This window comes from Nuphar pumila, chromosome 4 (genome assembly GCF_984573655.1).
Source record: "Nuphar pumila chromosome 4, dmNupPumi1.hap1.1, whole genome shotgun sequence".
Taxonomy (NCBI): Eukaryota; Viridiplantae; Streptophyta; class Magnoliopsida; order Nymphaeales; family Nymphaeaceae; genus Nuphar; species Nuphar pumila.
The window spans coordinates 142,518,386-142,546,180 of record NC_143252.1 but is presented as its reverse complement, the minus strand read 5'-3'; the positions used below and the strand labels follow the sequence as shown (position 1 = coordinate 142,546,180).

The 27,795-nt window shown below is 36.2% G+C and overlaps 1 protein-coding gene across 4 annotated transcripts; it reads left to right on the top strand.

Annotated features, from left to right (window-relative positions):
• The first annotated feature begins 290 nt into the window (after positions 1–290).
• Positions 291–27,283, top strand: LOC149841411 (peptidyl-prolyl cis-trans isomerase CYP40-like). 4 transcript variants are annotated; one of them, XR_016431650.1, is made up of 10 exons: positions 291–625; positions 2,288–2,788; positions 2,951–3,038; positions 3,135–3,187; positions 11,195–11,299; positions 26,369–26,444; positions 26,533–26,570; positions 26,650–26,703; positions 26,824–26,919; positions 27,000–27,283. XR_016431650.1 is itself a non-coding variant. In XM_090004793.1 (9 exons), the coding sequence occupies exons 1-8, from the start codon at positions 455–457 to the stop codon at positions 26,701–26,703; spliced, it is 1,086 nt and encodes a 361-aa protein (XP_089860919.1). In that variant the 5' UTR covers positions 330–454; the 3' UTR covers positions 26,824–27,283. The 4 variants fall into 4 exon arrangements, 1 of the variants encoding a protein (XP_089860919.1); XR_016431651.1 differs by having other exon boundaries at positions 330–625; positions 26,824–26,927; XR_016431652.1 differs by having other exon boundaries at positions 330–625; positions 26,824–26,923; positions 27,000–27,172.
• Positions 27,284–27,795: the final 512 nt, after the last annotated feature.

The following is a 27,795-nucleotide window of genomic DNA, read 5'->3' as shown; positions in this document are numbered from 1 at the left end:
AGTGGGGAAGAAAAGAAAAAAAAGAGTGATTCCTAAATTCTTATTTTTTTTTCATCGATAAGTTCCTTTTTACTAGCGATAACGTGTCTAGTGCGCACTAATATTTTTTCAAAAGATAGTCGCATTTATGAATTATTAGGAAAACATGGAGGCCATTTCAAAATTTATTCCATAATTTAATTTAAATAATCCATTTCTCTATTTTATTAGATTATCTGATTGGCTTGTAATTATGAGTTTTCAGAGTAAATAGTAAATTAATAGATTTGCAGCAAGTGGTGGGAAGGGAAGGGGAGGGAGTCCCCTCTCTCTCTGTGTTATTAATAAATGTTTGAATCCCTCGAGAGAAAGAGAGAGGAGGTAAGGCAAAGCTAAAAGCGAGAGAGAGAGAGGGAGAGAGTTTAGAAGAACTCCACTCTAGGTTTTTTCTCTGGTGAGAGATATAGAGAGAGAGATGGTGAATACGAGGTGCTTCCTGGACATTGCTATCGGGGGAGAGCTCGAAGGGAGGATAGTGGTGGAGCTCTACAGCGACGTGGTGCCCAAAACGGCAGAGAATTTCAGAGTGCTCTGTACAGGGGAGAAGGGTATCGGACCAAACACGGGCGTACCCTTGCATTTCAAGGTCTTCTTCTTCTTCCTCTTCTTTCGTTTTCTTTGCTTTTCCGAAGGTTATGGGACGGTCGGTACGATTCTTTCTTTCTTTCCTTGTTGGTGAGATAATAATCGAATGGTGGTTGATTGGTTCTTTCGGGTTGAGGAGTAAACGCATTTGGGTTCTCTCTCTCTCAAAAAAAGGGAGTAATCGCATTTGGGTGATGGATGAGTACCCATTTCGTTTTTTCGCTTTGTCTTGGTTGCCTTGATGTTTGATTGTGCTTTTCTTCTCGTCTTGTTGCATTTCTTGCGTGTTCTTGATTCGTTTGTATGTTTCATGTTACGAGAGAGAGAGAGAGAGAGAGAGAGAGAGAGAGAGAGAGAGAGAGAGAGAGAGAGAGAGAGAGAGAGAGAGAGATTCTAGTGTGCATTGCATCACTACCATGTTTGTTTTAATGAATCGTTCCTTGACGAAAAGTTTGATATGAATAATGGATCGGTCGTACCTGTACCCAGTAATATGAGTGACTCGTTATTCACTTGGTTTCTGGGTCATAATTAATAAGGTTTCGTAGGAGAGATGTTCAAGTGGTTTGAGGCTTAGCATTGGAAATGCTATGTGGGATTTTGTTTACCGAGGGTTAGAATCCCTCTCTTTACGTATCCTCATCTAATTCACCAACATTACCAACCACACAATGTATCAAATACCAATTGATACCGTTATTCTAAGAGAGACCTTTCCTTATAGAGATTTATTTTCTATTCCTCATTACTGTGATACGAAAAGGAAAAGAACGGAAAGAGGGGGCCAGAAAGAAGAGCATACAGTGAATGAAAAATATCACAGCTGATCCATTTGCGATACTTGAATGGGATCAAAATTTGGATCAAATCCATCCACTTCTTTCAGTGGAAAGGGGAAAAAATTGTCCGAACCTTTCTATGATTAGCAAATCATTGATTTTCAAACCGACTGATTTACTATCTATTATTTGATTTACTACCCCTTTATATTGCAATGAGTGCAGAGTCAAATGTTTTGGCAATTCCGCCTTGGATTCCATGTCCATATGATTTTGAATCAAAGCTCTGGATCTTTGTTTATAAGGCCTATATTATAGAGTATAACTTCGATCGTAGGGATCAATTTCTGGTCTCATAGCTTCATAATAATTCTGTAAAGCTTCCCTTAATTTCCTTCAGCTTGAGCTGACATCCGTTACGGTCATTCATTCCCTTCCAAGGATCTCTGTTCCAGAACCATGCGTGAGATTTCCATCTCATACCGCTCCTCCCTTCTGCACATTGTAATACAGGAAAGAATCTCAGTTACCCATCGTCTTATATCATATATAGCACTCTATGTTTGATTCTATTGTTGATTTTGGTTTTTAATTTTTTCTATAGTTATACTTTTCATTATTATTCATCATCTTTTATTAAATAAGTTTCATGGATCCTTTCTTTTTCGTTTTTGTTATACTGTCTGTCTTCATTTTTCATGGGATAAATAGGCTTTAGCAATCTCTGCACTACCACCAATTTCATTTTGATGCCTTCAATATCAGATGGTATCATCTTTCTGTGTGGAACAAATAATTTTCTTTGTTGGTCTTTTTTGGTCAATTAGCTGGTTTTTCTTTTGTTTTGTTGAATATGCACTAACATTGGATCATTATTGATTCAGGGAAATCGTTTCCACCGGATTATCAAAGGTTTTATGATTCAAGGTGGTGATATATCAGCAGGCGATGGTACTGGAGGGGAGTCCATATATGGATTAAAGTTTGATGATGAAAATTTTGAATTAAAGCATGAGAGGAAAGGGATGTTGTCAATGGCTAATTCTGGTCCAAACACCAATGGATCTCAATTCTTCATCACTACCACCAGAACATCACATCTTGATGGGAAGCATGTTGTATTTGGCAAGGTGGTTAAAGGTATGGGAGTGGTCAGGGCGATTGAGCACACTCCTACGGGTGAGCATGACCACCCAAATGTAGATGTTGAGATTGTCGATTGTGGAGAAATTCTTGAAGGACAGGATGACAGAATCACCAATTTCTTCAAGGATGGTGACATGCATCCGGATTGGCCTGCTGACCTCGATGAGAAGCCAGCAGGCATTGCTTGGTGGATGGTTGCTGTTGATTCGGCTAAGACTTTTGGGAATGAACACTACAAGGTGAAGTTGATCAAATGTCAGGATTTGCAATTTTGTAGCCCCTTCTAGTTGGTTAATTGTTTTCTTTTAGAATGGTGTACTATGCAACTTGCCTTTGGATACTCGAAACAATTGACTTAGTCATCTCCTATTTGTTAACTGATTGAAGCCTTACTGCAACAGAAGCAGGACTACAAAATGGCTCTCAAGAAGTATAGGAAGGCGTTGCGCTATCTTGATGTGTGTTGGGAGAAAGAAGACATTGATGAAGGCACACATCCTTTTCTATTCATGTGCTTTTTCATTTCAGACAACCTTATTGCCATATTGCTGTTTCTTAATCAATCGTGACATATGAAATTTTCAGAGAAGAGCTCAATTTTGAGGAAGATAAAGTCACAAATCTTTACCAACAGCTCTGTAAGTTGTGTGTTCACTTAGTGCATGCAAAATATCAATCTTCTTCTTTGTATACAAGTGTCTTTGTTGCTAATAGTCTTCTTTCTATTTTTATCTTTACTCTAGTAGTTGATGAATCATAGAAACTACTGCTATACATCTATAATTTGTGGCATGCAATTAATGTCTGTCTTCAATTGGATGTGCTGAAAAGAACAAATGGCCTTCTTGGATGTTTGCACGGTTTTGCTTGTTCTTGGTGTACTTACTGTTGATTAGGTTATTGTTTATTTTTCATTATTTGTTACACACATACACACACAAACATCCACAATCATTTGTCTGGGGGCTGAAGCAGGGCCTGTAACTTAGGAATGTTTGGCAATCTGCTGCCATGTAATTCTGCATTTGTACTTGTGATGTTTCTCTACATGTTAAGTGGCTAAGTATCTCCATGCACCTGTACAGAGGGTTTGTATGAGCAGGGCATGTTCATTTTTCTAATGCAGGAAGTGATAAATAAAAGTAATATTTAAACTTTCAAGACATCTTTTATGTTTTGGCAAATGAAAGTTGTCGGTTTTATGTCATAGTGATTTCTAAGAGTGAGAATTTTATAGTTTCAATTTCAATAAGCAGCTCTCTCTCTCTCTCTCTTGTGTAGCCTGCTTGAGAGTTTAGTATTTTTGGTCTGCCACTTTCTGTTACAGTTCTGTTCTTTAGATGCCCCAAAAACCAGTACTGTCACGAGAACTTCAAATTTTCTCTTGATCATACTACTGCCATGCCATTCCCTCTTCACTTGATACAGCATTCTGAGTTATGCTAGTAAGTAGCTCGAACCATCTTGTTTAAAAGCTTGTTGAAGTTTGGGATCTACACTGATGGCCAAGTTGTAGTCTAGCTCTTGAGCATCATAAGTAAACTGAGCTTGAGCAAGTCTGGAATTGGCTTGGTTTTAGCTTGATGCCATTGTTGCATTATTTTGCAATTTGTATGTACTTTTTGTGCTTTTCAATACAGAAGCTGTGATTAGGCACAGTGCTACCAATACAAGAATTTCAAAGCACATGTATGTAAATATAGCATTTTTTTTAATTAATAGCCTTACACCCAGAGTGTTCTCCTTTCAATCCCATTATTGAATAAAACAAAAATAAAAATTATAATTTGTTGGATTGCCTGTAATGAAATATGAGGGAATAAAAACAATGTCCAACAATGGACATTCACATATAGAAAGCAAAGAACAAGTCCAAAAAGGACATACACAAAAGCCAGCAATGGCTTGCAAACATAAATTCTTATAAATGCAAGAAAGGGCTTCAAGAAGCCATACATTAAAAGGGGGAGACCCCACTTATTTATAGGCAAGGAGGAATGAGAGAGAGGGAGAAAAGTAAGAGAGAGAAACCACATTGGGAGGCCCTACAAGGTGTCGTTGGGCTCTCAACGGTCACAATTGTCACCGTTGGGGGGCCAACGACTCTTAGTTGGGACCCCCAATGTGAATGCATTAAATGCATTTTAGGAAAAAGAAAACAAAAAATAAAAGAAAGAAAAAGGAAAATAAGAAAAAGAAAAACAACAATAAAAAAGACTACAATGCCCCTATTGGGCAGAATTACAGAAATACCCTTATCGGGTATGATTGAATATATATATATATATATATATATATATATATATATTGATTACATGTATTTCAACATCCTCCCTTAAGCTTTACTGGGATATAACCGAAAGCTTGTTGAGAAGGAACATAAAACGAGGAGCAGCAAGGGCTTTAGTGAAGAAGTCCGCTAACTGGTACTCGGATGTAACGTAAGGCAGTGCTATGGTTCCTCTTAGGTATTCATCACGAACGTAGTGGCAGTCCATCTCGATGCGTTTAGTACGCTCATAAAAGGTGTGATTTTTTTGCGATATAGATTGCGCTTTTGTTGTCACAACACATCTTCGAAGGAGTAGAGATCACTATGCCTATATCACTGAAGAGACTTCTAAGCCACACAAGCTCCATAGTTGTAGTGGCCATTGCATGATACTCCGCTTCTGTTGAGGACAATTATACTTTGTGCTGCTTCTTGCATCTCCAAGAAATTATAGTCACCTAAGAAAACACAAAAACCAGTAGTTGAGACTCTATCATTGGGATTTTCTCCCCAATCTGCATCAGTATAAGCAATTAAATCAAGTGATGACGAAGAGGAAAGAAAAATTCCCTTAGTTATGGTGTTTTTAATGTATCTGACTATTCTTAAGACTGTACTCATGTACACAGTTGTAGGTGCATGTTGAAACTGACTGACTGAGTAAACTGCATGAGCTATGTCTGGCCGAGTGATGGATAAGTAGGTCAGAGACCCAACAAGTTGGCGGTAGGGAGTAGGATCCTCGATAAGTATTTCATCTTCCAACCTTAACTTTGCATTGATAACTTCAGGGGTTTCTGTCTTCTTATCATCGGAGATGCCAGACTTGAAACAAATGTCAGCAACAAGTTTTATCTGAGAGAGAATGTACCATCGGGGAGAGTATGCTACTTCAATTCCTAAAAAATATCTTAAGAAACCAAGGTCAGACTTATCAAAATTCTCTTTTAAAACTTTCTTAATATCATTGATTCCTTGCTCATTACTTCCAGTGATGATCATATCATCAACATAAAGTAGTAGAATAACTACTGAAGACCCTGCATTTTTCACAAACAAAACAGTGTCAGTATAGCATGTCGAAAATTTAAAATTGTCATTACATTGCTAAATCTATCATGCCAAGCCTTTGGAGCTTGCTTTAAACCATATAATGCCTTTTTAAGTTTGAGAGTTTTATTTTCACCAATACATACTCCTGGTGGAGGATCTATGTAAACCTCTTCATTTAATTCACCATTTAAGAACACATTCTTAACATCTAATTGATAAATATGCCATTTTTTAATTGACGCAACCGCAATAAGAGTCCTAAGTTCCTAACACTAGTCATCCTAGCTACGGGAGCGAAGGTTTCTTCATAGTCTATACTATATTCTTGAGCGTATCCTTTTGCTACCAACTGGGCTTTATAGCGTTCTAATGACCCATCACTTTTAGTTTTAATTTTGAAGACCCATCTACATCCAATAGATTTCTTTCCGGTGGGTAATGAGGTTATTTCTCAAGTTTTTGCCTTTTCAATGACACTAAGTTCCAAGTTCATGGCTTCAACCCAATGGGGAATGTTTTTTGCTTCATTATAATGTGAAGGTTTATGAAAAGAGTGTAACGCAATTAGACACGCTCTATACTTCGGTGTTAGAGACTCATAGGAAACAAACCTATTAGGAGGATTAGAGATTCGGCCGGATCTCCTTAAAGAGGTTTATTTTATGTTGAAACCTTGAGAGTATTTTTCTAAGGCACTCATGGGAACTTGTTGACCACGCCTAACATAGGTTTGGATGGGTCTATCACTTTCATTTTCAATATTGTTAAGAGGAATATCCTCTAGATCATTCAACAAATCAATAGAGATTTCTTCTTCTTGAGGAGTCACATCTTCTTGAGAGAGAAGATCAAATAAGAAAGCATATTCGCTTTCGTCAATATCTTTAGTTTTCTCAAAACCATTTTCATTTTCTAAAAAGGTTACATCTTTAGATACATATAATTTGTTATTTTTAAGGTCGAAGCATCTAAAACCCTTTTGATTTTCTTCATATCCTAAGAAAACATATTCAATAGTTTTAGGAGATAATTTATCTTTTTTATATGTAAAGAAAAAACATTTACACCCAAAAATTCTTAATCTATTGAAATCGAGTCTTCTTTCAAATAATTTTTCATATGGAGATGTATTTTGTAAGGATGAAGATATCATTTTATTTATCAAGTTGAAGTTAAAGCGGCTTCGGCCCAATAACTTTTTGGAATTTCTTTGGAAATAAGAAGTGTCTTAGTGGTTTCCAAAATGTGTCTATGCTTTCTTTTGGCTAACCCATTTTGTTGAGGAGTCCTAGGACATGATATTTGATGACAAATTCCATTTGTTTTCAAATAATTTTGAAATTTATTTGATAGATACTCTCCACCCAAATCGGATTTAAGAGTAGCGATATTACTTGAAAATTGATTTTTGACTATCATATGAAATTTCTTGAAGAAGTCAAAGACTTCGGATTTTAAATTAAGAAAATAGATCCACACATATCTAGTGTAGTCATTAATGAAAGTAACATAATAAGAGTATCCTTCTTTCGATATGATCGGAGAAGGGCCCCAAACGTCCGAATGGACTAACTCAAAAGGTCTTTTGGACACAAAAGTTCTATTTGGAAAATGAGTGGATTTCATTTTTCCAAAAATACAATTCTTGCAAACAAAATGTTTTTCATTACAAAATTTCTTTCCAAAATGAAATGAGTACATTTTTGAGAAACTTGGATGTTCAAGTCTTTGGTGCCAAGTTTCAATATTTTTATCTTGGACATGATTACAAAAAGAGTTAGTGGGAAGTTTCAAGTTGCTCATGTAATAGAGATCTTCCCTTCTATGGCCTTGCCCAATCTGCTTCTTGGACTGGAGATCCTGTATAGAGCAATCCATAGTTGAGAAGGAGATTTCACATCCTTGATCACATATTTGAGAAACAGAAAGGAGATTTAAATTAAGTTGATGTACCACTCTTACATTTGGCACAAAGAAATCTTTGGAAAAATTTAAAGTTCTAAAACTTTTTACTTGTAAAGATGTACTATCGGCGGTTGAAACATAAGAGTTTTTAGAGTTATTACATAAATCGGAAAGCCTATTTTCAAGAGGGGTCATATGAAAGGAAGCTCCTGAATCAAGAATTCAAGAAGACATACTTGGAGGAGAAGAAGAAGCTATGGCGGCACCCGAAGTTGATGGCGATTTGAGTAGAATTTGAAGTGCTTCTGATAGTTGATCTAGAGAGAAGAACTCCTTCCCTTTGATAGTCTCCTCCTTTTGAGTAATTTCTTGAACGGAGGCAACCTTACTTTTTGGTGCTTTATTTAGCTTAGGACAATTAGGTCTTATATGACCCGGTTCTTGGCAATGATGGCAAATGGCTTTTCTATAGTTGTCATTATAGTTATTTTGCCTCCCAAAGTGTGGAGGCTTATAGGCTCTTACATGATTGTTGGGTTTAGATCAGAGTTACCGGAAGCGCCTAGCTAAAAGGGGAAGCGCGAAACGGCGCGCTTCCGAAGCGTGGGGGGAAGCGTCCCCCTTTTTTGGGAAGCGCGCTTCCCTTTAATGGGGGACGCGCTTCCCTTTAATGGGAAGCGCGCTTCCCATCACGCTTCCCCCACGCTTCCCCCTCGCTTCCCCCACGCTTCCCCTGTTTTTTCAATTTTTTGTATTTTTTATTTTTTTTGCTTCCCCCTCGCTTCCGAGACGCTTCCTAGGTCGCTTCCGAGACGCTTCCTAGGTCGCTTCCGAGACGCTTCCCGAATCGGTCCTAAGTAGTCCCACGCTTCCCCGCTTCCTAAAATTTTGAAAGTGCCTCGCTTCCCGCTCCCGCTTCCTCAACTGGCAACCATGGTTTAGATACAGCCAAAACTTCATCTCCTCCCTTAATCATGCCAAGACGAGTTTCTTCTTGGCATATTTCGGCTATGGCGTCTTCCAAAGGAATATGCTTAGATCTATGAAGTAGGGAAGATCTAACTTGTTCATATTTGGGCCTAAGCCCATGTAGAAATTGGAAAAAGTGTTCTTTTTTCATTTGTTCTCTTCTTAGTTCCACATCTTCACTAGAAACCCACTTTGGTTTTAGTAGAGATAACTCATCTCATAAGGGTCCAAGGGTGCTAAAGTAATCTCTTACTCCCATTTCACCTTGCGTAATAGTTTGAATTTTTTCTTGGAGAAAGAATTGACGAGCAAGGTCTTTTTTAGTATACATACCTTTCATAAAGAACCATGCTTCATTTGCCATCCGAAATTTAGCAATGGTGGCGCAAATTTTAAGCTCCACATTGTTCATGAACCAAGCAAGAATTTTTGCATGCTTGCTTTCCCAATCTTCCATTTTAGATTGGTGATCTTTCGTAATGAAACAAGGTACAATGGAACAATAGTGAAACAAACACAATGCCAACAAAGGGCTTTAATAAACTCACTTGGTCACTAATGAACCAAATACAATCTCAAGAGAGATAAAAATACCAAAACAGCAAAAGAGGATACAAGCCTATAAGATGGGAAAAAACTCTAGAGAAAACCCTCAAATGCTTCTTAAAGCATTGAAGAATAACAAGGGAGTGAGGCTCTATTTATAGAGCCTCACTCCAACACATGGGAGATAGTCCAGCTCTTTGGACTGCCTTCCAACAGTCATTATTATGACTGTTGGGTGGCAGTCCAACGACTAGTTGGACTGCTGCCCAATAGTCATATTTTGACTGTTGTGCACAACAGTCAAGATATGACTGTTGTGCTTGAACTGCATGGCAGTTTATTTATTACAATGCTAAATTACATTTCAGTCCTTAGTGGATTGTACTATATGATAAAAGACAAAAATACCCTTATCGGGTATTTGAATACAATTTTATTTTTAACACTTCAATGGCCTTCATGAAGACATTTCCTTAAAGAGCTTTTTCTTGATCACCATCCATCTTGGTGAGTTGGAGTTGCGGTTACGGAATAGTGCCCATGACGTATCCCCAAAGCTTTTTACCCTTGAGGTTGTTTTCCATGGCGGCGGCCCACATCATGTAGTTTGAACAATTAAGTTTGAAGGAGAGATCAATCTTTTGTTCTCCTTCCATTTTAAACTCAAAAAGACAAACCAAGAAAGAGAAATATAATATGAAAAATATAACTCGTCAACTGGCTATATCAAGAATCAAGAGCATACACTTGGCTTTGATACCATGTAATGAAATGTGCGGGAATAAAAAAATGTCCAACAATGGACATTCACATATAGAAAGCAAAGAACAAGTCCAAAAAGGACATACACAAAAGCCAACAATGGCTTGCAAACATAAATTCTTATAAATGCAAGAAAGGGCTTCAAGAAGCCATACATTACAAAGGGGGATACCCCACTTATTTATAGGCAAGGAGGAGTGAGAGAGAGGGAGAAAAGTAAGAGAGAGAGACCACATTGGGAGGCCCAACAAGGTGGAGCCCAACGACTCTTAGTTGGGACCTCCAATGTGAATGCATTAAATGCATTTTAGGAAAAAGAAAACAAAAAACAAAAGAAAGAAAAAGAAAAATAAGAAAAACAAAAACAAAAATAAAAAAGACTACAATGCCCCCTATTGGGCAGAATTACAGGAATACCCTTATTGGGTATGATTGAATATATATATATATATATATATATATATTGATTACATGTATTTTAACATTGCCTTGCTCAACCTTGAGCAATTGAGCTCAATTCAAGCTTAGGTTGTCTTGAGCTTTTAAGCTTTACTTATGTTTACTCATCTACAGCCCTTCCTTAGCTGCCACATCGTCCATTGTTTAGGTACCTATGCGACAATTTGGAGACTATCCATTTCATTTTGGCTGTCCTCTAGAATGAGCCTGCTGTGGCAGCAGTTTATTAGCTAATCATTGTGTATGCCAAATGCCTAGTCATTGGGCAATCCTAAGTGCCTATCTAACCATATCTTGGCATCACCTGGCAATATAATGCATGAAAAACTAAAGATAGCAATAATTCAATTATCAACAAAGTTGTTGCGTAGGTCACCTAGTGGCTCACATAGGTAGCCTAGGTTGGCTAGACCATCAACTAGACCCTCACCTAGCTTCCAGTGAATAAAGGAGCAGTTCCTACTCTGTGGCAAGTGTGTCGGCCAAACAAGGACGAATAGCTATAATCTTTTCCTCCTTATTACCTGTAACGATGGAGCGCCTGTGAAGTGCATCATCAAATGATTTCCACTATTAAGTAAATTTATACATGTATTTGCTTTACTTTTAACCTTGGCTAGCTGCTTTTTCTCAAGAATTAAGTTTGCAATCTGGCTTAAAGCCTTAAACTTCTTTATAGGCTTGTAAGCTGAAACTGGGTGATCTGAAGGGTGCTTTGCTGGATGCTGATTTTGCAATGCGTGATGGAGAAGACAATGTCAAAGCCTTTTTCCGCCAGGGTCAGGTTAGTCTCTTTTGAATGTGAGTTCTCAAAAATTTGGAGATTGGCTTTTGGTGAACCAGCTGCACTTGGTTTTTTGTCATTGATGATTCAAGTATAAACACATTTATGCTTGTGAAAGCTATGATAACCAGTTTATTTTATAGTTTCTTAGGACAATTTCTCATGCATAAAGATTTGCTTGGTAGCAGTTGTGAGGTTTAGCAGGTCATCCAAATGCCATGGCCCTAATGTTGAGAAGTTCTGTAGCAAGCTTGTTCCATGTTGACCTGAAGGCATTCATCCTCATATAAAAAACATATGAAGAATTATGGACTGCCATTTTAACAGGGATTGATTGTATCTCATTTCAGTCATATATACTTGTTCAAAACTAATGTGAGTTATAATATGCTGGGCCAGATATTAGTTTTGGGTTTGCTGAATGTGGTAAAAATCTTTGCATCCACGTGCACAAATTGCGTCCTCCTTGTATTCTGTTGTGAACATTTGAAGAGCTACTAGAATTATATAATATAATCCAGATAACTTTTCTGAAATGAAAATTATAACTGTTGGACTTAAATATTAGGAAGAAAAGATTGGCAACATACTACGCCTTGCTGCAAATAGAGCACAGGTGGTTCCTGTAGTGAAAGATGTGTTGTCTTGGTTGGTATTTGCATGTTTACCTCATACTTTCATATTGTCACTGCTCAAAATTTTCATTTTCCATAAAGTTACATTTTTTCATTTTCAACAGGAAAAAAGGGACTGAACAGAACAGAGGGAGATTGAATATTTCTTTTGATGCATTGCGATTGGTTTTTTTCTGGTGAACAGCAATTTTTGGGGCTTGATTAGTTCCCGAAGAATATCTTATTTCCACGATACCATAGGAAGATAGAGAATTTTCAAACTGCAGACAACCTTTGCACATCTAACTATATTCAAAGAGTCGAGACTGAGACTGAACACATAAAATCTCCATACAGGGATATACTGTTGTACCCTCTCTCTCTCATGCACATACACATGAATGCAAGCACACATGCACGTGAAATTGTTCACATGCATTCTTGCACATATACACTCTTCCACAGGTGGATCTACTCACGTTCCATGGGTCCATGGCTTGCTGTGTAGGGCCTCCATATTACATGTAGATGGGATAGCTCAACTAACCACAATTGTACTGCACTTTATGCCTGATTTGTATAGTTATTATATATATAGTAATGGGTCCGTAGACTCCATACTAAATGAAATATGCTAAATGAGTTTTTCAGGTTTTTTCGTTTTATTTTTAAATTCTATGACCATACAGATGTGATCTATGTACTTGATTTTATAGGGATCAACTCTTGAAGTGTTCGATTCCGACACATCACATGGGTGAGTTTTTATAACGTTTGAAAAATCAACGGTCCAAAATCTTTGTAAATTTTGAGGCTCCAAATATCATTTTTTTCATCGACAACACATGATCCAGGTGTGGATTCCTCGTAAATCGACCATGCCCAAAACATTTATGGGGTTGGAACTGCGAAAAAAACACCGGAAGAGCAGAAAAACCCATTTTGCACGTTTCATTTGTTAAAATATGTTATACATATATATCTATATATGTCACATACAATATATTACATATATATGTCTATGTGTCTATCTACATATATAAATATATACTTTTTTTGTAAATACTCACTAGGGGTAAAATAGTCTTTTCACATTTTCACGCATATTGTAATTTTCCTTTTTTCTTTTCCTCCTTTTCCTTTTTTTCTTTTCTTATTATTTTTCTTTTTTCACCTTGGAAAGGCCCCTCGAGAAGGACGTTGGAGCATCCGACAATCATATTTATGACCGTTGGAAGGGCTCCAACGTCCCTCTAGGAGCCCTTCCAACGGTCATATTTATGACCGAAACTCTTCAACAATTTATAAAGATGAACACCTCTACATCCTCCTCCTCACCCTCCACTCCCGGTGCCGCCATCTCCTCTTTTCCAGATATGACATCTTGGATTCTTGATTTGGGTGCCTCCTTTCATATGACTCAAAATGCATCACTTTTGTCAAAACCAAGTCTCAATAAATTTGAATCATATGTTTTCACCGCCGATAGAACATCCTTGGACGTTGAAGGCATTGAAAACCTTGCGAAAACTTATGACCAAAACAAAGATTTTTTTGTTCCCAAAATCTGAATTATTCCAAAACTTAATTTAAATTTTTTTTCTGTTTCTCAAGTTTCTGATTTTGAATTTAATGCCTCTTTTTCACCTACCCATTGCTATGTGCAGGATCTCCGGTGCGGGAAGCGGATTGGGCAAGGCCATAGAAGAAGGGATCTTTATTATATGGACTTTTTGTCTTTGCCATCCAAATCATTTTGTAATCATGTTCTATCTAAAGATATTGAGACTTGGCATAAGAGGCTTGGACATCCTAGTATTTCCAAGTTGTATCTTTTTCCTTTTTTGAAAATTTTTTGTAATACAAATACATTTACATGCAATGATTGTATTCTTAGAAAGATTCATTCGTTTCCGTATTCGCATAGTAATTTTGTGTCAAAAAGACCTTTTGTACTTGTGCATTTCGATGTATGGGGGGCGGGACCCGTTATGTCCAAAGGGGGTTATTCCTACTATGTTACTTTTATTGATGACTTTACTAGATATACATGGGTATACATTATTAAAAACAAATCCGATGTCTTCACTAATTTTAAAGAATTTCATGTTCTTATTCAAAATCAATTTCAAAACAATATAGCTATATTTAGATTCGATTCTGGAGGTGAATACATGTCTAAAGATTTTCAAAATTATTTCAAAACAAATGAAATTTTACACAAACGATTTTGTCCTAAAACTCCGCAACAAAATGGTCTTGCGGAAAGGAAACATAGACATTTAATTGAAACTACAAGAACACTTCTTGTCTCTAAAAATGTTCCTAAATTTTTTTGGACCGAAGCTCTTCTTACCGCAACATATCTTATCAATCTTATGCCCTCTTTTTCTTTAAAAAATGTATCACCATTTGAAAATTTATTTAAAATTACTCCAGATTTTAATAGACCAAGGATATTTGGATGTAAATGCTTTGTGCTTGTTCAAAGACAAGATAAATTATCACCCAAAGCTTTTGAATGCATATTCATTGGCTATGGTGAAAATAAAAAAGGCTATAGATGCTATGATATTCGAAATAATAAACTCTATGTATCAAGAAATGTAAACTTTCTTGAAGAACAAAATGGATTTGATGTTCACACATCTAGAGAAGACATTGACTATTTCTTCCTATTTGATCTAGCTCCTAGAATTGAGTCTCCTGATGCAATTATTTGCGATAATACTTGTGATGACATTTCACATCATAATGATATGCCACAACATAGTAATATTTCTCAAAATGAGAACCTTAATGATATAAATGGATATACCCGGTGGTTGAAAAATGATCATCAACCTGCTCTTGAGAGATATTCCCAAGACTCCTCCTTGGAAGAACCTATTGATCCACCTAGGAGATCTTCTCGTAATAGTAGGTCACCACAAAAATTTGTATCTTATGAATCTTTCTCACCTAATTATAGGGCTTGTCTCATGTTAATACATTCATATCATGAGCTTACTTTATTTAAAGAAGCTAAAGATCATACACATTGGATTGAAGCTATGAAAGTTGAATTAGAGGCTCTTAACAAAGCTCAAACTTAGATCATTATTCGTCAACCATTATGAAAAAAGGCAATTGGGTGTAGATGGGTATATAAAGTCAAAACCAAATGTGATGGATCTCTAGAGAGATACAAAGCTCGTTTGGTTGCAAAAGGCTATGCCCAAGAATATGGGATTGATTATGAAGAAACCTTTGCTCCTGTACCTAGAATGACTAGTGTGCGAACATTAATTGCCTTAGCTTCCATTAAGCAATGGTTGATATATCAACTTGATGTTTAAAATGCATTTTTAAAATGAACTCTATGTGAAGAAGTTCTTATGGATCCTCCGTCAGGTCTTGAAATTGGTTAAGGAAATATTCTAAAGTTAAATAAAGCTCTCTATGGTCTTAAACAAGCACCAAAAGCTTGATATGATCTTTTTAGCAAAGTAGTTCTCGATAATGGTTTTTCTTCATGTTATACTGATACTGCTTTGTTCGTTAAAAATTCTAATGAGCACATTACAATTTTGTTATTATATGTTGATGGCATGATTATCACAGGTAATGATAAGAAGGGTATTGACCTTATTAAAAATATTCTTAAAAAAAATTTGATATGTTTGACCTTGGTTATCTATGGTATTTTTTAGGAATTGAAGTTGCATACTCCCCCAAGGGGTATGTTCTCTCTCAGAGTAAGCTTGCTTTCGACATTATTGATCGGTCTGGGCTGACAGATGACAAGAAGGTGGAGACGCCAGAAGTGATCAACGCCAAGATGAGAGCCAGTGATGACACTCCTTTAGCAGATCTCACACCTTATCGTCAATTGATTGGGTCACTAACATATTTATCTATCACCAGGCCCGATATTTCTCATGTGGTTCATAATGCAAGCCAATTTCAGACTGCTCCCTCCACCATTCACATGGCCACTGTCATGAGAATTATCAGATATTTGAAAAGCACCGTAACAAAAGGATTATTCTTACCCTCTTCTTCACCTCTTACTTTACTTGCTTATACTGACTCTGATTGGGGGGTAACCCCGATGATCGTATTTCTACCACAGGTTATTATGTGTTTCTTGGAGAGTCACTTATTTTATGAAGGTGTGAGAAGCAACATAAAGTTTCTCTCTCTTCTACCGAAGCAGAGTATCGTGCGATGATCACTACCACCACTGAAATTGTATGGTTAAGAAGTTTGCTTAAAGATATGGGAGTCTCATTCTCAACTCCTTCAAAGTTGTGCTGCGACAACAAGAGTTCTATCTATATTGCCAGCAATCACACCTTTCATGAAAGAACAAAGCACATTGAGATGGATTGTCATTATGTTCGTGATGAGTTTTTAAGGGGCACCATTCAATTGCCATATGTTCCTACCGAGTACCAGTTGGCGGACTTTTTCACCAAAGCTTTGCCATCGCCTCGTTTCTACTTTCTCCTTAACAAACTCTCGGTGGTCTCACCGTGTGTTTGAGGGGGGGGGGTGTTAAAATATGTTATACATATATTTCTATATATATCACGTACACATATATATTACATATATATGTCTATGTGTATATCTACATATGTAAATATATACTTCTTTTGTAAATACTCACTAGGGGTAAAATAGTTTTTTACATTTTCACGCATATTGTAATTTTCCTTTTTTCTTTTCTTCCTTTTTCCTTTTCTTTTTTTTCTTTTCTTATTCTTTTTCTTTTTTCACCTTGGAAAGGCCCCCCTAGAAGGAATGTGGAGCATCCAACGGTCATATTTATGACCGTTGGAAGGGCTCCAACGTCCCTCTAGGAGCCCTTCCAAGGCCTCCTCTTTTGTCTATAAATAAAGGGGTTTCCCCTCATTGTAAAGTATGCTTCTTTGAAGCCTTCTTGAGTGAAATATATTTTTTTCCTCTTCTTTTGAGTGTTTTTGCCACTTTTGTGGTTTTGTTGTACTCTTGCCCATTAGTGGCTATTTGTGTATGTGTGTGCTCTCTTGTTTGCTCTTGGAGACATCGCTCCTCTTATTCGACACTTCATTACATCATTTAGCATGTTTCATTCAGCAAGGACCCATTTCTCTCTCTCTCTCTCTCTATATATATATATATATATTCTTAGGATTCCTATGTATTTTCTTTATTTTGTATTTGTAATAGGTTATGTTTAGTAGGGGCATTTTTGTACTTTTTATTTTTCATTTTTTCGAATCTCTTCTAGTCGTTGGGACTAGCTTAATGGCTAGTTGGACTAGCCCTCTTGCGCTCCTTGTTCTTTGTATATATGGGATCTCTTCCATATATTTTGTAGTGCTTTTCTTAAGCATTTTACAGTGAATAAAATATTATTTTTTATATTGCTTGTGCTCTTTTGTGTGCTATTGTGAGTGTGCCCTAGTGGCCTTGTATTTGCCCATTGGTGGCTAGTGTTTTGCCTTTGTGGGCTTGTGCTTAAGCACTTTCTTGTATGCTCTTAGTAGCATTGTGAGTGTACTTTTTGTTTGTAATTTCGTTACATGGTTTCAGAGCCATAGGCTCTTGTGATCCTATTGTACTTCTTCGAGGGTCGTGGTTGCGGTAATCTTCAAGTGTTGCTTGTAGCTCTCTCTTCCAAAGATTGCCGAGAAGGAACCCGTGACGGTGATCTCATTAAGTTCAACGATTCCAAGTACCTTATGTGGGCCGCTACCATGGAAAATCATCTAAAAAAAAGAAGCTTTGGTGGTATGTTAGTGGTTGTACTTGTGAGCCACAAATCATACTTACAAAGAAAGATGATCAAATTAAAGTGCTTGATGATGATGAATGAGAGAAGGCCCTTGAAGAATATCATGTCAAGATGAAGGATTAGAAAGCCGAGAATGCCCAAATTTTGTCTTGGTTCCTAAATAGCATGGAACTCAAGATTGCCGCAAATATTATCAAAATTTAAAAAGGCGTCTGATGCTTGGATTTTTTTCAAGAGTTTGTTCCTGCAAAAAGATTTAGTGCGATAATACTTTCTTCAAGAGAAGATTCTCACTACGAGACAAGGAGATAAAAGTATGAGGGATTATTATGGATCCCTCTCCCCTTTATGTGTTGAGTTGGCATTACTTAAAACCTAAGTGAGAATGTCCGACCATTAAAATGAGGCAAAAACAATTAGAAAAAGAAGATCTATTCACTTTTCTCTTCAAGTTAAGACTTGAGTTTGAACAAGTTAGGCCCTCTATATTACATAGGACCATTGCTACTTCTCTTGATGAAACTCTAGCCGAGGTATACCTCGCTGGAACGTGGCTTGGTATGTCCAAAGGAGGAGAGTAAGTTCTTGCCTTATCAAGATCTGACAACAACATTAGAACATATAAACTTTCTCACTTTGGAAGAAACAACAATTATGGAGGAAGAAGAATCACGTCATTTTTGCAATGAACCAAGACATACCAAATCAAAATGTTCTAAACTCAAGAAGGTGAGCGTTGAAGAATCATCCAAAAAGAGAGATGAGACAAACAAAAAAGATCTTAAGGATATGTCCATTAACCAATTTGTGGAGGCTCTTCAACAATTCCTTAAGTTGTCTTCAACTCATTTTCGGAGTTGTGGTATCCACATCTTTTTCTCTCTGTATGTGCTCTTCGATACTTGCCAGCGGTTGGCCTTCTTGCATCAAGACACTTCCTATAGCAAAGTTGCATCAGTATGGACTTCGAAGGTCTTGACATGGTCTTGCAATCGTAGCACAGGCTCCTGGGCAACTGCTTGCCTTAGGTCCGACTTCTTGGCACTTGTCAGGCCAATGGCATTATGTCCTTTTTCCCTTTCATATGACACCCTTTGAATCTCTTCTATCCGAATGCACTAAATCTTCTTATAACTCTTGTGTTTCAACCGTTGATGGTACCACTTTAGAAATTAAAAGCTTTAGGATTTTTAAAAATATTTTCAAAGAATTTCAAGTTCCTAAAGTTAGAGTTGTTCTTAAACTTAACTTAAACTTGTTTTTCGCTTCTCAAATTTTGGATCATGGGTATGAGGTCTCCTTCTCATCTAAAAAGTGTTGGGTGCCAGATCGCGCCGATTGGGGAAGGGCATACGAGGGAAGTGTTAAAATATATACATATTTATATATGTATATATTGACTTGTTTATTTATATATATTTTGATTATGCTCTTTGTAATTAGTAATGTCCTATAAGGGCATTTTGTCATTTCATTATTATGTAATAGGAGCTGTCCATTAGGGGCAGCATTGTACTTTTTAATTTTATTTTTCTGTTATTTTTGTATTTTGGCCCTTTCACATTTGTGATAGGACATTCTTGTAAATGGCCCTTAGAGTCGTTGAGAGCTCCTCAATGACTCGTAGAGTCTTATAAAGGCCTATTTAAAGAGGCTTTTTGCCTCTCTTTGGGATGCTTGTCTCAGTCATTTTCAATATAAAATATTTTTTATATTTTGTGTGTTCTCTCTCTAATACTCATTGTGAGTTATTTGTGCTAGCCTTTGTGGCTTATTGTATTTTGCTCATTGGATGCTTTTGTGTTTGTGCACTCTTTGTAGCCCGTTAGTGGCATTGTACTTGTGTGAATTTGGTTTCATTACAATGAGATCTCTACTACGTGGACTTTCTTCACATTCCCAAAGAATATTTTTGTAATTTTGTAAAAGAAAAGGATATCGATTTACGACGCAAAAGGTTGGGCCATTCGAATGTGTCTAACTTTTTCTTTTTCATTTTTCATTTTTTGAAGGATTTTTATATTGAAAAAGAATTTGTATTGATTTATTCTTGGGAAAATGAAATTCATTCTTTTTGTTTATAGAACCTTTGTCTTCCAAAAACCTTTTGAACTTGTGCATTAGGATGTATGGGGACCAACTCCTGTTGTATAAAAAAGAACCTTCTCTTATTATATTGTGTTTATTGATGATTATACTCGGTATACTCTTTGTTAGTCTTAAATACGAAGCGTTCTCATGTTTTAATGAATTTCAAGAACTTGTGAAAAATCAATTTTAATCCAATATTATTATTTTTCGATTGGACTCTAGAGGAGAGTATTGCCTAATGACTTCAAAAATTATTTCAAATAAAATAAAATTACTCATAAAAAATCTTGTCTAAAAACTCAACAACAAAATGGTTTGGCCGAAAGAAAATATCGTCATATAATTGAAACCACGAGAACTTTACTTATTTCTAAAAACGTTCCAAAGAATTTTTGGGCCGAAGGTGCACTTATCGCGATATATCTTGTAAATAGAATGCCTTCATCTTCTTTACAAAACATTTCTCTAATTGAAAAATTCTATAAAACCACTCTCGATTTTAGTAGACTAAGGGTATCTTGGGGTGCCTCAACTCGACGGGATTTGGAATCAAAATAATTTCAAATTATTCTGATTCCAAATCTCAGGGCAACCTGTGAGATTTGAAATCTCACGGGTTACCGTGATTTCGAATCAGAATGATTCAAAATCACAGGCTGCCTGAAATCTCATGTTCGGTTGAACATGAGATTTCAGGCTTTTAGAATTGTTTTCTCAAGTTCTCCTGAGAAAGCGATTATGTGGGAACAAACCAAACATCCCCTAAGAGTTTTTGGATGTAATTGCTTTATATTTATTGAAGGAAAAGATAAGTTTTCTCCTAAGGCCCTAAAATGTGTTTTTTGGTTATGCGGAAAACCAAAAAGGATATAGATGCTATGATTTAAAAAATGACAAATTGTATGTTTCAAGAAATGTAAATTTTCTTGAAAATGAAAGTGGTTATTGTATAGATAAACCTAAGGATGGCATTGGGTACCCTTCTTATTTGATTTATTTTTAAAAATTGATAAATCTAATGATGATTGTGAATTAGAGATTGAGCATGATAATGATGTAATTATGCATATTGATAACTCTAGTGATTCTATAAATGTTGATGTGTCGGCTCATGATATTCAACATTTTCTCAAAGAACGGTTGAAAATCCTCCATATGCATTTGATAGATATACTGAAACCCAAATTTCTGAAGGACCTAACATTAGGAAATCTGATTGTATTTTTAGGCCTCCTGATAGATTTGTATCCTATGAGTCCTTTGTGCCTAGGTATAGAGTTTGCCTGATATCCATTCATTCCTTTCATGAACCCTCTTCCTACAATTAAGGTGAAGCCCTTCTCGAATTGGTAGATACCATGAACCTAGAATTAGGAGCTTTAGAAAAAGCTAAAACTTGAGAAATTCAATCACTACCTATAGGGAAAAAGATGATGTAGGTGGGTCTATAAAGTTTAAATTAAAGGAGATGGATCTTTAGAGAGATACAAGTTTAGATTAGTAGCCAAGAATTACTTTCAAGAGTATGGTATTGACTATGAGAAAATATTTGCACATGATGACTAGTATAATGACTCTTATTGCCTTAGCGTCCATTAGAAAATGATCTATCTACCAATTAGATGTTAAGAATGTCTTTTTAAACAGTGACCTAAATGATTTAGTGTATGTTAAATTATATATATATGTTCTATGTAAACTGAAATACCCATCAGTGGTATTTCAATCATTTCACTCATGTAATAAGTACTAGCCTAATAGGGGAATTTTCTTTTTATTGCTTTTTTTTTTCTTTTTTGTAAGATATGGTTGTTGGGGCAGCCCAACTAGTCGTTGGGCTAGTCTCCAACTATCATACATAAAATATGATTGTTGGACGTCTCATCATAATCCATACCATAAAATATGACCGTTGGGATAAAATCAATCTTATGGTGCACATCTTGACAACAGAGTTGAACGTCTCATCATAATCTAGACCATACCCCTGGGTGTAGCCTTTTGCCACAAGTCTAGCTTTGTGCTTCTCTATTGAGCCATCGGGTTTATACTTTATCTTATAAACCCATTTTGAACCGACTATATTTTTCTTATTAGGCCTTTATGTAACTTCCCACGTTCGACACTCATAAAGGGCCTTCATTTCTTCATTCATAGCCTCCACCCATCTTTGATTTTTGGCAGCTTGATTATGCGATCTGGGCTCATCATGCTTAGTTATCTCAATTAAGAACAATTGATGATCTATAGAGAAACTATCATAACTTACCCATCTCTCTATTGGGTGTCAGATCCTTCCTAGTCTTCTTGGCTCAATAAGGTTTTCTCCTACACGCAGAATCTCCTGGGTTGCCGGTCCTTTTTCTGCAGCTTTGAATCTTTTACTGTACACTGCACCCTCTTTGTACGAGTGAAATTCAGGTAAGGGCTGATCAGCTGCATCTTGTTGTACACTACCTCGTTCAACACTCTCTATACCTATCTGCTCATCTTCCATACTTATTTCAGGTGATTAAAGGACATTGGACAAGGTAAGAGACTTGAAATTAGACATGAGAATGAAAATTTGACCAATATGTGATATGAGATATTGAGTTCCATCACCAGTTACATTACTTATTCCATTATAAGGAATCAATTTAGAAAAATTACCCACATCACCACTTATATGATTTCTTGCACCAGAATCAATATACCATATCCTTTGCTCATTTTGTTTCATATTCAGCCTGGTAATGCTAATAACACGTTCTTGTCCAAGGTAATATTGGTGGAACTATTTGTCCCACTCGATTGAGCCTTCTGTTGACCTTGATTTTCACTTTCCTAGGATCATCTTTGTATCAATAATTCGCCTTTATGTGACCAGGTTTCTTGCACAAAAAGCAAGTGGGAACACCACGTCCTCTGATTATTTGTCCAAGGGTGCATATTGGGCATGTGCAACAAGCCACACCCACCTCCATTGTTCCTTTCTCAACCTCTGCCTCCATGAAAACCACGGGAGACGAACTTGAGTTATCAGACAAACCTTTAAGTGACATCTCATAGTCAAGTAACTTGAGTCTCAGATTCTCAAAGGTTGAGAGCTTCTCAAGGCATGACATGGTGGTAGCTAGAATATGATACTCTGAACCTAACCCATTGAGGGCTTGCTGCATACTATATTTATCTGAAACTTTACACCCAATAAGAGCAAGCTGATTTGTTATTCTCTTAATCTTGTTTAGATAATCTAAAATACTGGTATTTCTATCCTTTTTAAAATTTTAAAATTCTCGCTTCAAATACATGACTTTAGACTCATATATCTGAGAATATGCCTGAGCCAAGTGTATCCACAATTGCATAGTTGTGCAATCATCTGGAATCCTAATCAAAACTTCTTGAGAAAGGGTCGAAGTGATATAAGCAACAAGTGCTTGAGCCTTCTTCATCCAATTGATAAAAGTCAGATTTCTAACCAGCATAGATTTGATGATCTGTCATTTCTCATCTTTTTCTTCTTGTAAAACAAAATCTGGAGGGACCGAGACAGAGTCATCCCAGTGTCGTGGTAGATCCTAACTCCTTATGAAAAGAGTAATTTGTCTTTTCCAAATCAACAAATTGGAATTATTGAGCTTTTCTAAGACTAACTGTGGAAGAAAATTAACCAAAAGATTTGGAGAATATTGAACAGAATCCATGACACGATATAGGTAATAATGACATAAATAAAGAAAAGTAAGGCAGGGATGATTCAAGAATAAAAGGAAAGACCGAGAAACAATGAGAAAAGTAACCTACTCCATATGGTCCATCATTATACGAGAAATAAATGGGATCATAAAAGCTACATTTTTTTCCGTGCAGTATCAGAAAATCAGATCCCTTGTATCAACAACTTTGTTATAATCAATATGGATCAATAGCAACCTTTTAACGCAAAAGGATGTAGGCTACACAAGATTAGAGAAAATACCAAGAAAGATTCTAGGGATTTAGGATAAGATTCATGCAAATCACAAAGAAAGTTTTTTACAATAGGTCGATCACAAAAGAAAACACGCAGATCAGATATGATATGCAATATTTTAATATATCAAATCTGATCCTTGAAAGAAAGGACAAAAGAACCTAACTTGTAAAGCAAGTTAGTGCGATAAGATATTAAATCGAGATGATAGGAAGAAGGATGAAAACCAGACTAAGAGACTGATTAAAATAAGATATTCAAAAGAAACCAGATGGAGAAGAAGAGAGAACAAAAACAAAATATAAGAAGAAGAGATCTGGAAAAAAAATAAAAATCTCTAAGAACTTACCTTGGATAGCCCAATCAATGGAACCTTGCTCTCATACTATGAAAGATTTTGGTATCTTGCTGTAGTTTCAGAGATGCTGCTGAGAAGAGGAAGACGAGAATAGGGCTGGACAGAATTCTGAAATCACGTTTTCCTAATGTTAGAACGTGTGGGTCTACTTTCTATCATATATGAACTTACCTTTTTGTAATGTTACATTAGCCCATTAATACAAAAGAGAATACACAACAAATAGGAGTAATAAAGAAAACATAAATAATACTAAAAGACACATGTGAATAAAAATAACACCCCAAGCTGAATGTATTGGATTTGGGTATGGATCCGATCCAGATCACATCCCAATATGAATGCAGTCTTGAAGATAGTCAGATATATCAAAAATACTATAACTAAAGGGCTTTTCTTATCCTCTTACTCTTTTTTGGAATTAATTGTTTATATTGTTGGAGATTGGAAATGAAATCCTAATGATACAGTCTCAACTACTCGATTTTGTGTGTGTTTAAGGGACTTGAGTCTCTAATATCTTGGAGGTGCAAGAAGCAATAAAAGGTCTTGCTATCTTTAACGAAAGTTGAATATCGTGCCATGACAATGACAACTATGAAGATTATTTGGTTGAGAAATCTTCTAAAAAATATGGAAGTCGTCATCTCTAGTCCTTCGAAGATGTGCTGCGACAACAAGAGTGATATCTACATTGCGAGCAGCCATACTTTCCATGAACAAACAAAGTACATAAAGATGAATTGCCACTATGTTAGAGAAGAGTACTTAAGAGAAACAATTGAATTGCCCTATGAGACTTCCAAGTGTCAGCTGACAGATTTTTTTTCACTAAGGCCTTACCTTCACTTCGTTTCATTTATCTTCTATGCAAATTTTTGGTTATCACACTATAAGTTTGAGGGAGAGTGTTAAATTATATAGTTATTATATATATGTATGTATGTATATACATATGTATATGTGTTGATATATATATATATATACATATGTATGTGTTGATATATATATATACATATGTATATGTGTTGATATATATATATACATATATATGTATATATTTTTAGGATTTTATGTATTTTCTTTATTTTGTATTTGTAGTAGATCATGCCTTGTAGAGGCATTTTTGTACTTTTTTATTTTTCATTTTTTGAATTCTTTCTAGCCGTTGGGACTAGCCCAACTAGCTGTTGGACCAGCCCTCTTGCTCTCCTTGTTCTCTATATATATGTGATCTCTCCCATATATTTTGTAGTGCTTTTCTTAAGCAGTCTACAGTGAATACAATATTATTTTTTATACTCTTTTGTGTGCTATTGTGAGTGTGCCTAGTGGCCTTGTATTTGCCCATTGGTGGCTAGTGTTTTGCCTTTGTGGGCTTGTGCTTACGCACTTTCTTGTATGCTCTTAGTAGCATTGTGATTGTACTTTTGTTTGTGATTTAGTTTTGGTTTACCCAGTTGTAAGACTTGGGCCAGTCTTGTATCTTGAACCCTGATGTAATCTGGTCTGATGTACACTATATCAGTGTAATACTCTCCTTTTTCTAGCACCTCAAGCTCAGTTTTTCTCTAGTTATGTGTTGAAACTTTCACGCCTACTGTGTTTTTGTTCCTCTGAATAAGTGATGAAACACTTTAAATAAATTCATATTTTTCTTATGTGCAATTTTAGTAATGATTCATTAGAAGGATATCAGGTTCGTACCAAATTGGGTTTAACACCAAGATTGATTATTAAAAAGAAGAAAAAAAAGGTTCCACTATATCCATTTCCTGTGCCCTATCTTACATAGGTACAGGTACAGGTCTGGGGTACGACACAGGAATTTCCGAAACAATGCGTATGGGCCTATGGCTATATATATATATATATATATATAGAGAGAGAGAGAGAGAGAGAGAGAGAGAGAGAGAGAGAGAGAGATGCACAACTATACTATATTTTACAAAATACTTTGCACATGAAGTTGTAGAGGGTGAATTCGAACTAATGGTCTAAAACATGTTAAAGAAATATAACTAACAATTCATAATAAAAAAGTATACAGTTAACATTGGACTCATTTGATTCCGAGTGTTAACTACACATTCATTGGATCATTTAATGGATAACATGTGTTGAATGAAGTCTGAGACTCAGTTGACCCATACCCGAAGTACCCGCGCCAGTGTGGGTACATGGGTACGAATGGCTGGTAGAAGTGCCCATGTTACAGAGCTTGTGCCTCATATTTGTTATACATGTTTGTTTATCTTCATTTTTCTAATGGAACTACTTACAGGCTTACATGGCTCTCAATGATGTTGATGCTGCTGTTGAAAGTTTTAAGAAGGCTTCAGAGTTGGAACCAAATGACGGTTGGTGTACTTTCAACTATTCGGGAATTTAGTGACACAATTTATCTCTGGGGCTTATGGTTTATATTTTTTTCCTTGTATTCTACAGGAGGAATAAAGAAGGAGCTTGCGGCTGCAAGGAAAAAGGTTGGTGAAATGAATCTTGAAAAGGAATCATGGGTGCTTATAATGTGACACGTCCTTTAATGTAAAAAATGGTTTGCAGATTACTGACAGACGCGAACAGGAGCGGAAAGCCTATTCCAGAATGTTTCATTAAGTATGCAGGAACTATCCTCATTTGTAATTGAAATTTTACTGCTAAAAAATTCTTTAGATGATCTTATCCTGGGATAACATGCACAGTACCTGTGGCTGGCTCTGGTTTTCACCTTTGCAGTTGAATATTCCTGGGAGGAAATAAGCTGACATTGCACCGAGCAGCATCCGATATGTTTCACTTCCATACAGTATTGTCAACTTGCACTAACTCTAGGTGGGTAGGTAAGCATTCCCATTGTTTGTTTTCCTTGATACAGACATTTTATCAGGTCATATAAGTTCGTCAAATTTCAGGATCCTTTTTTGGAAGGGCCAAGGATAATTCTGGATCCCTTGAGTGATATGTGCAGGAAGCTCAATTGCACCATTTTTGTTGTGGGTAGTTGTTACTTACGGTTAGGGTGGGATGTGAATGGATTGGTAATGTTTTCTCTTTTGCAAGTGAAATGTAGCATAATTAACATTTGATTAATCCTGGCTGTTTTCTTGTTTTTACTTATGTCTAGATTCCATGGATAAAAGATGTTACTAAAATTGTTGATGCCCATGAAGTCTCATTATTTGGCGCCTTTCCCTTCATTCTCTTTGCGGTCCAACTTTTCCAGGCTTACTCTTTTTACTGTAGCCGTTATTGCTTGTGCATTAGTTCCACTGTGTATGAGATTTATGATCACTATCGGGTTAAGTGTAAAAAAGAAATGCTTTGTATATACATTTGAACCATTGTTAGTCATATTTCCTTATATCTAGAAATAGGAGCCGTACAAGGTCTCTCTCTCTCTCTCTCTCTCTCTATATATATATATATATATATATATATAGGGTTAATATTTGCTACTAATGAGGGCACGAAACTAATGAGTAGAAATCATTTTTTTCTTAAAAAATTTCCATTTTTTTGTAGATCAAATGTTACATATGAGATCTACGTGGTTTGTTTAGTAAGAAACTTGTTTTGAATTATGTGATTATGACAAGTAATTATGTTTTTAAAGGGATCCAAAAATCAATGGCCCACAATGTGCCAAAATTTCATAACTCAAAAGATCACATTTTTACATCAGAAAAGCACAATTCAAGGCTTGATCCT

What these genes read in the sequence shown, in the direction of transcription:
- LOC149841411 (XM_090004793.1), top strand. Translation starts at nt 455, where the DNA reads ATGGTGAATACGAGGTGCTTCCTGGACATTGCTATCGGGGGAGAGCTC. An exon ending in GCGTACCCTTGCATTTCAAG is followed by an intron (nt 626 to 2,287) that starts GTCTTCTTCTTC and finishes TTATTGATTCAG; the next exon opens with GGAAATCGTTTCCACCGGAT. An exon ending in CCTTTTTCCGCCAGGGTCAG is followed by an intron (nt 11,300 to 26,368) that starts GTTAGTCTCTTT and finishes AACTACTTACAG; the next exon opens with GCTTACATGGCTCTCAATGA.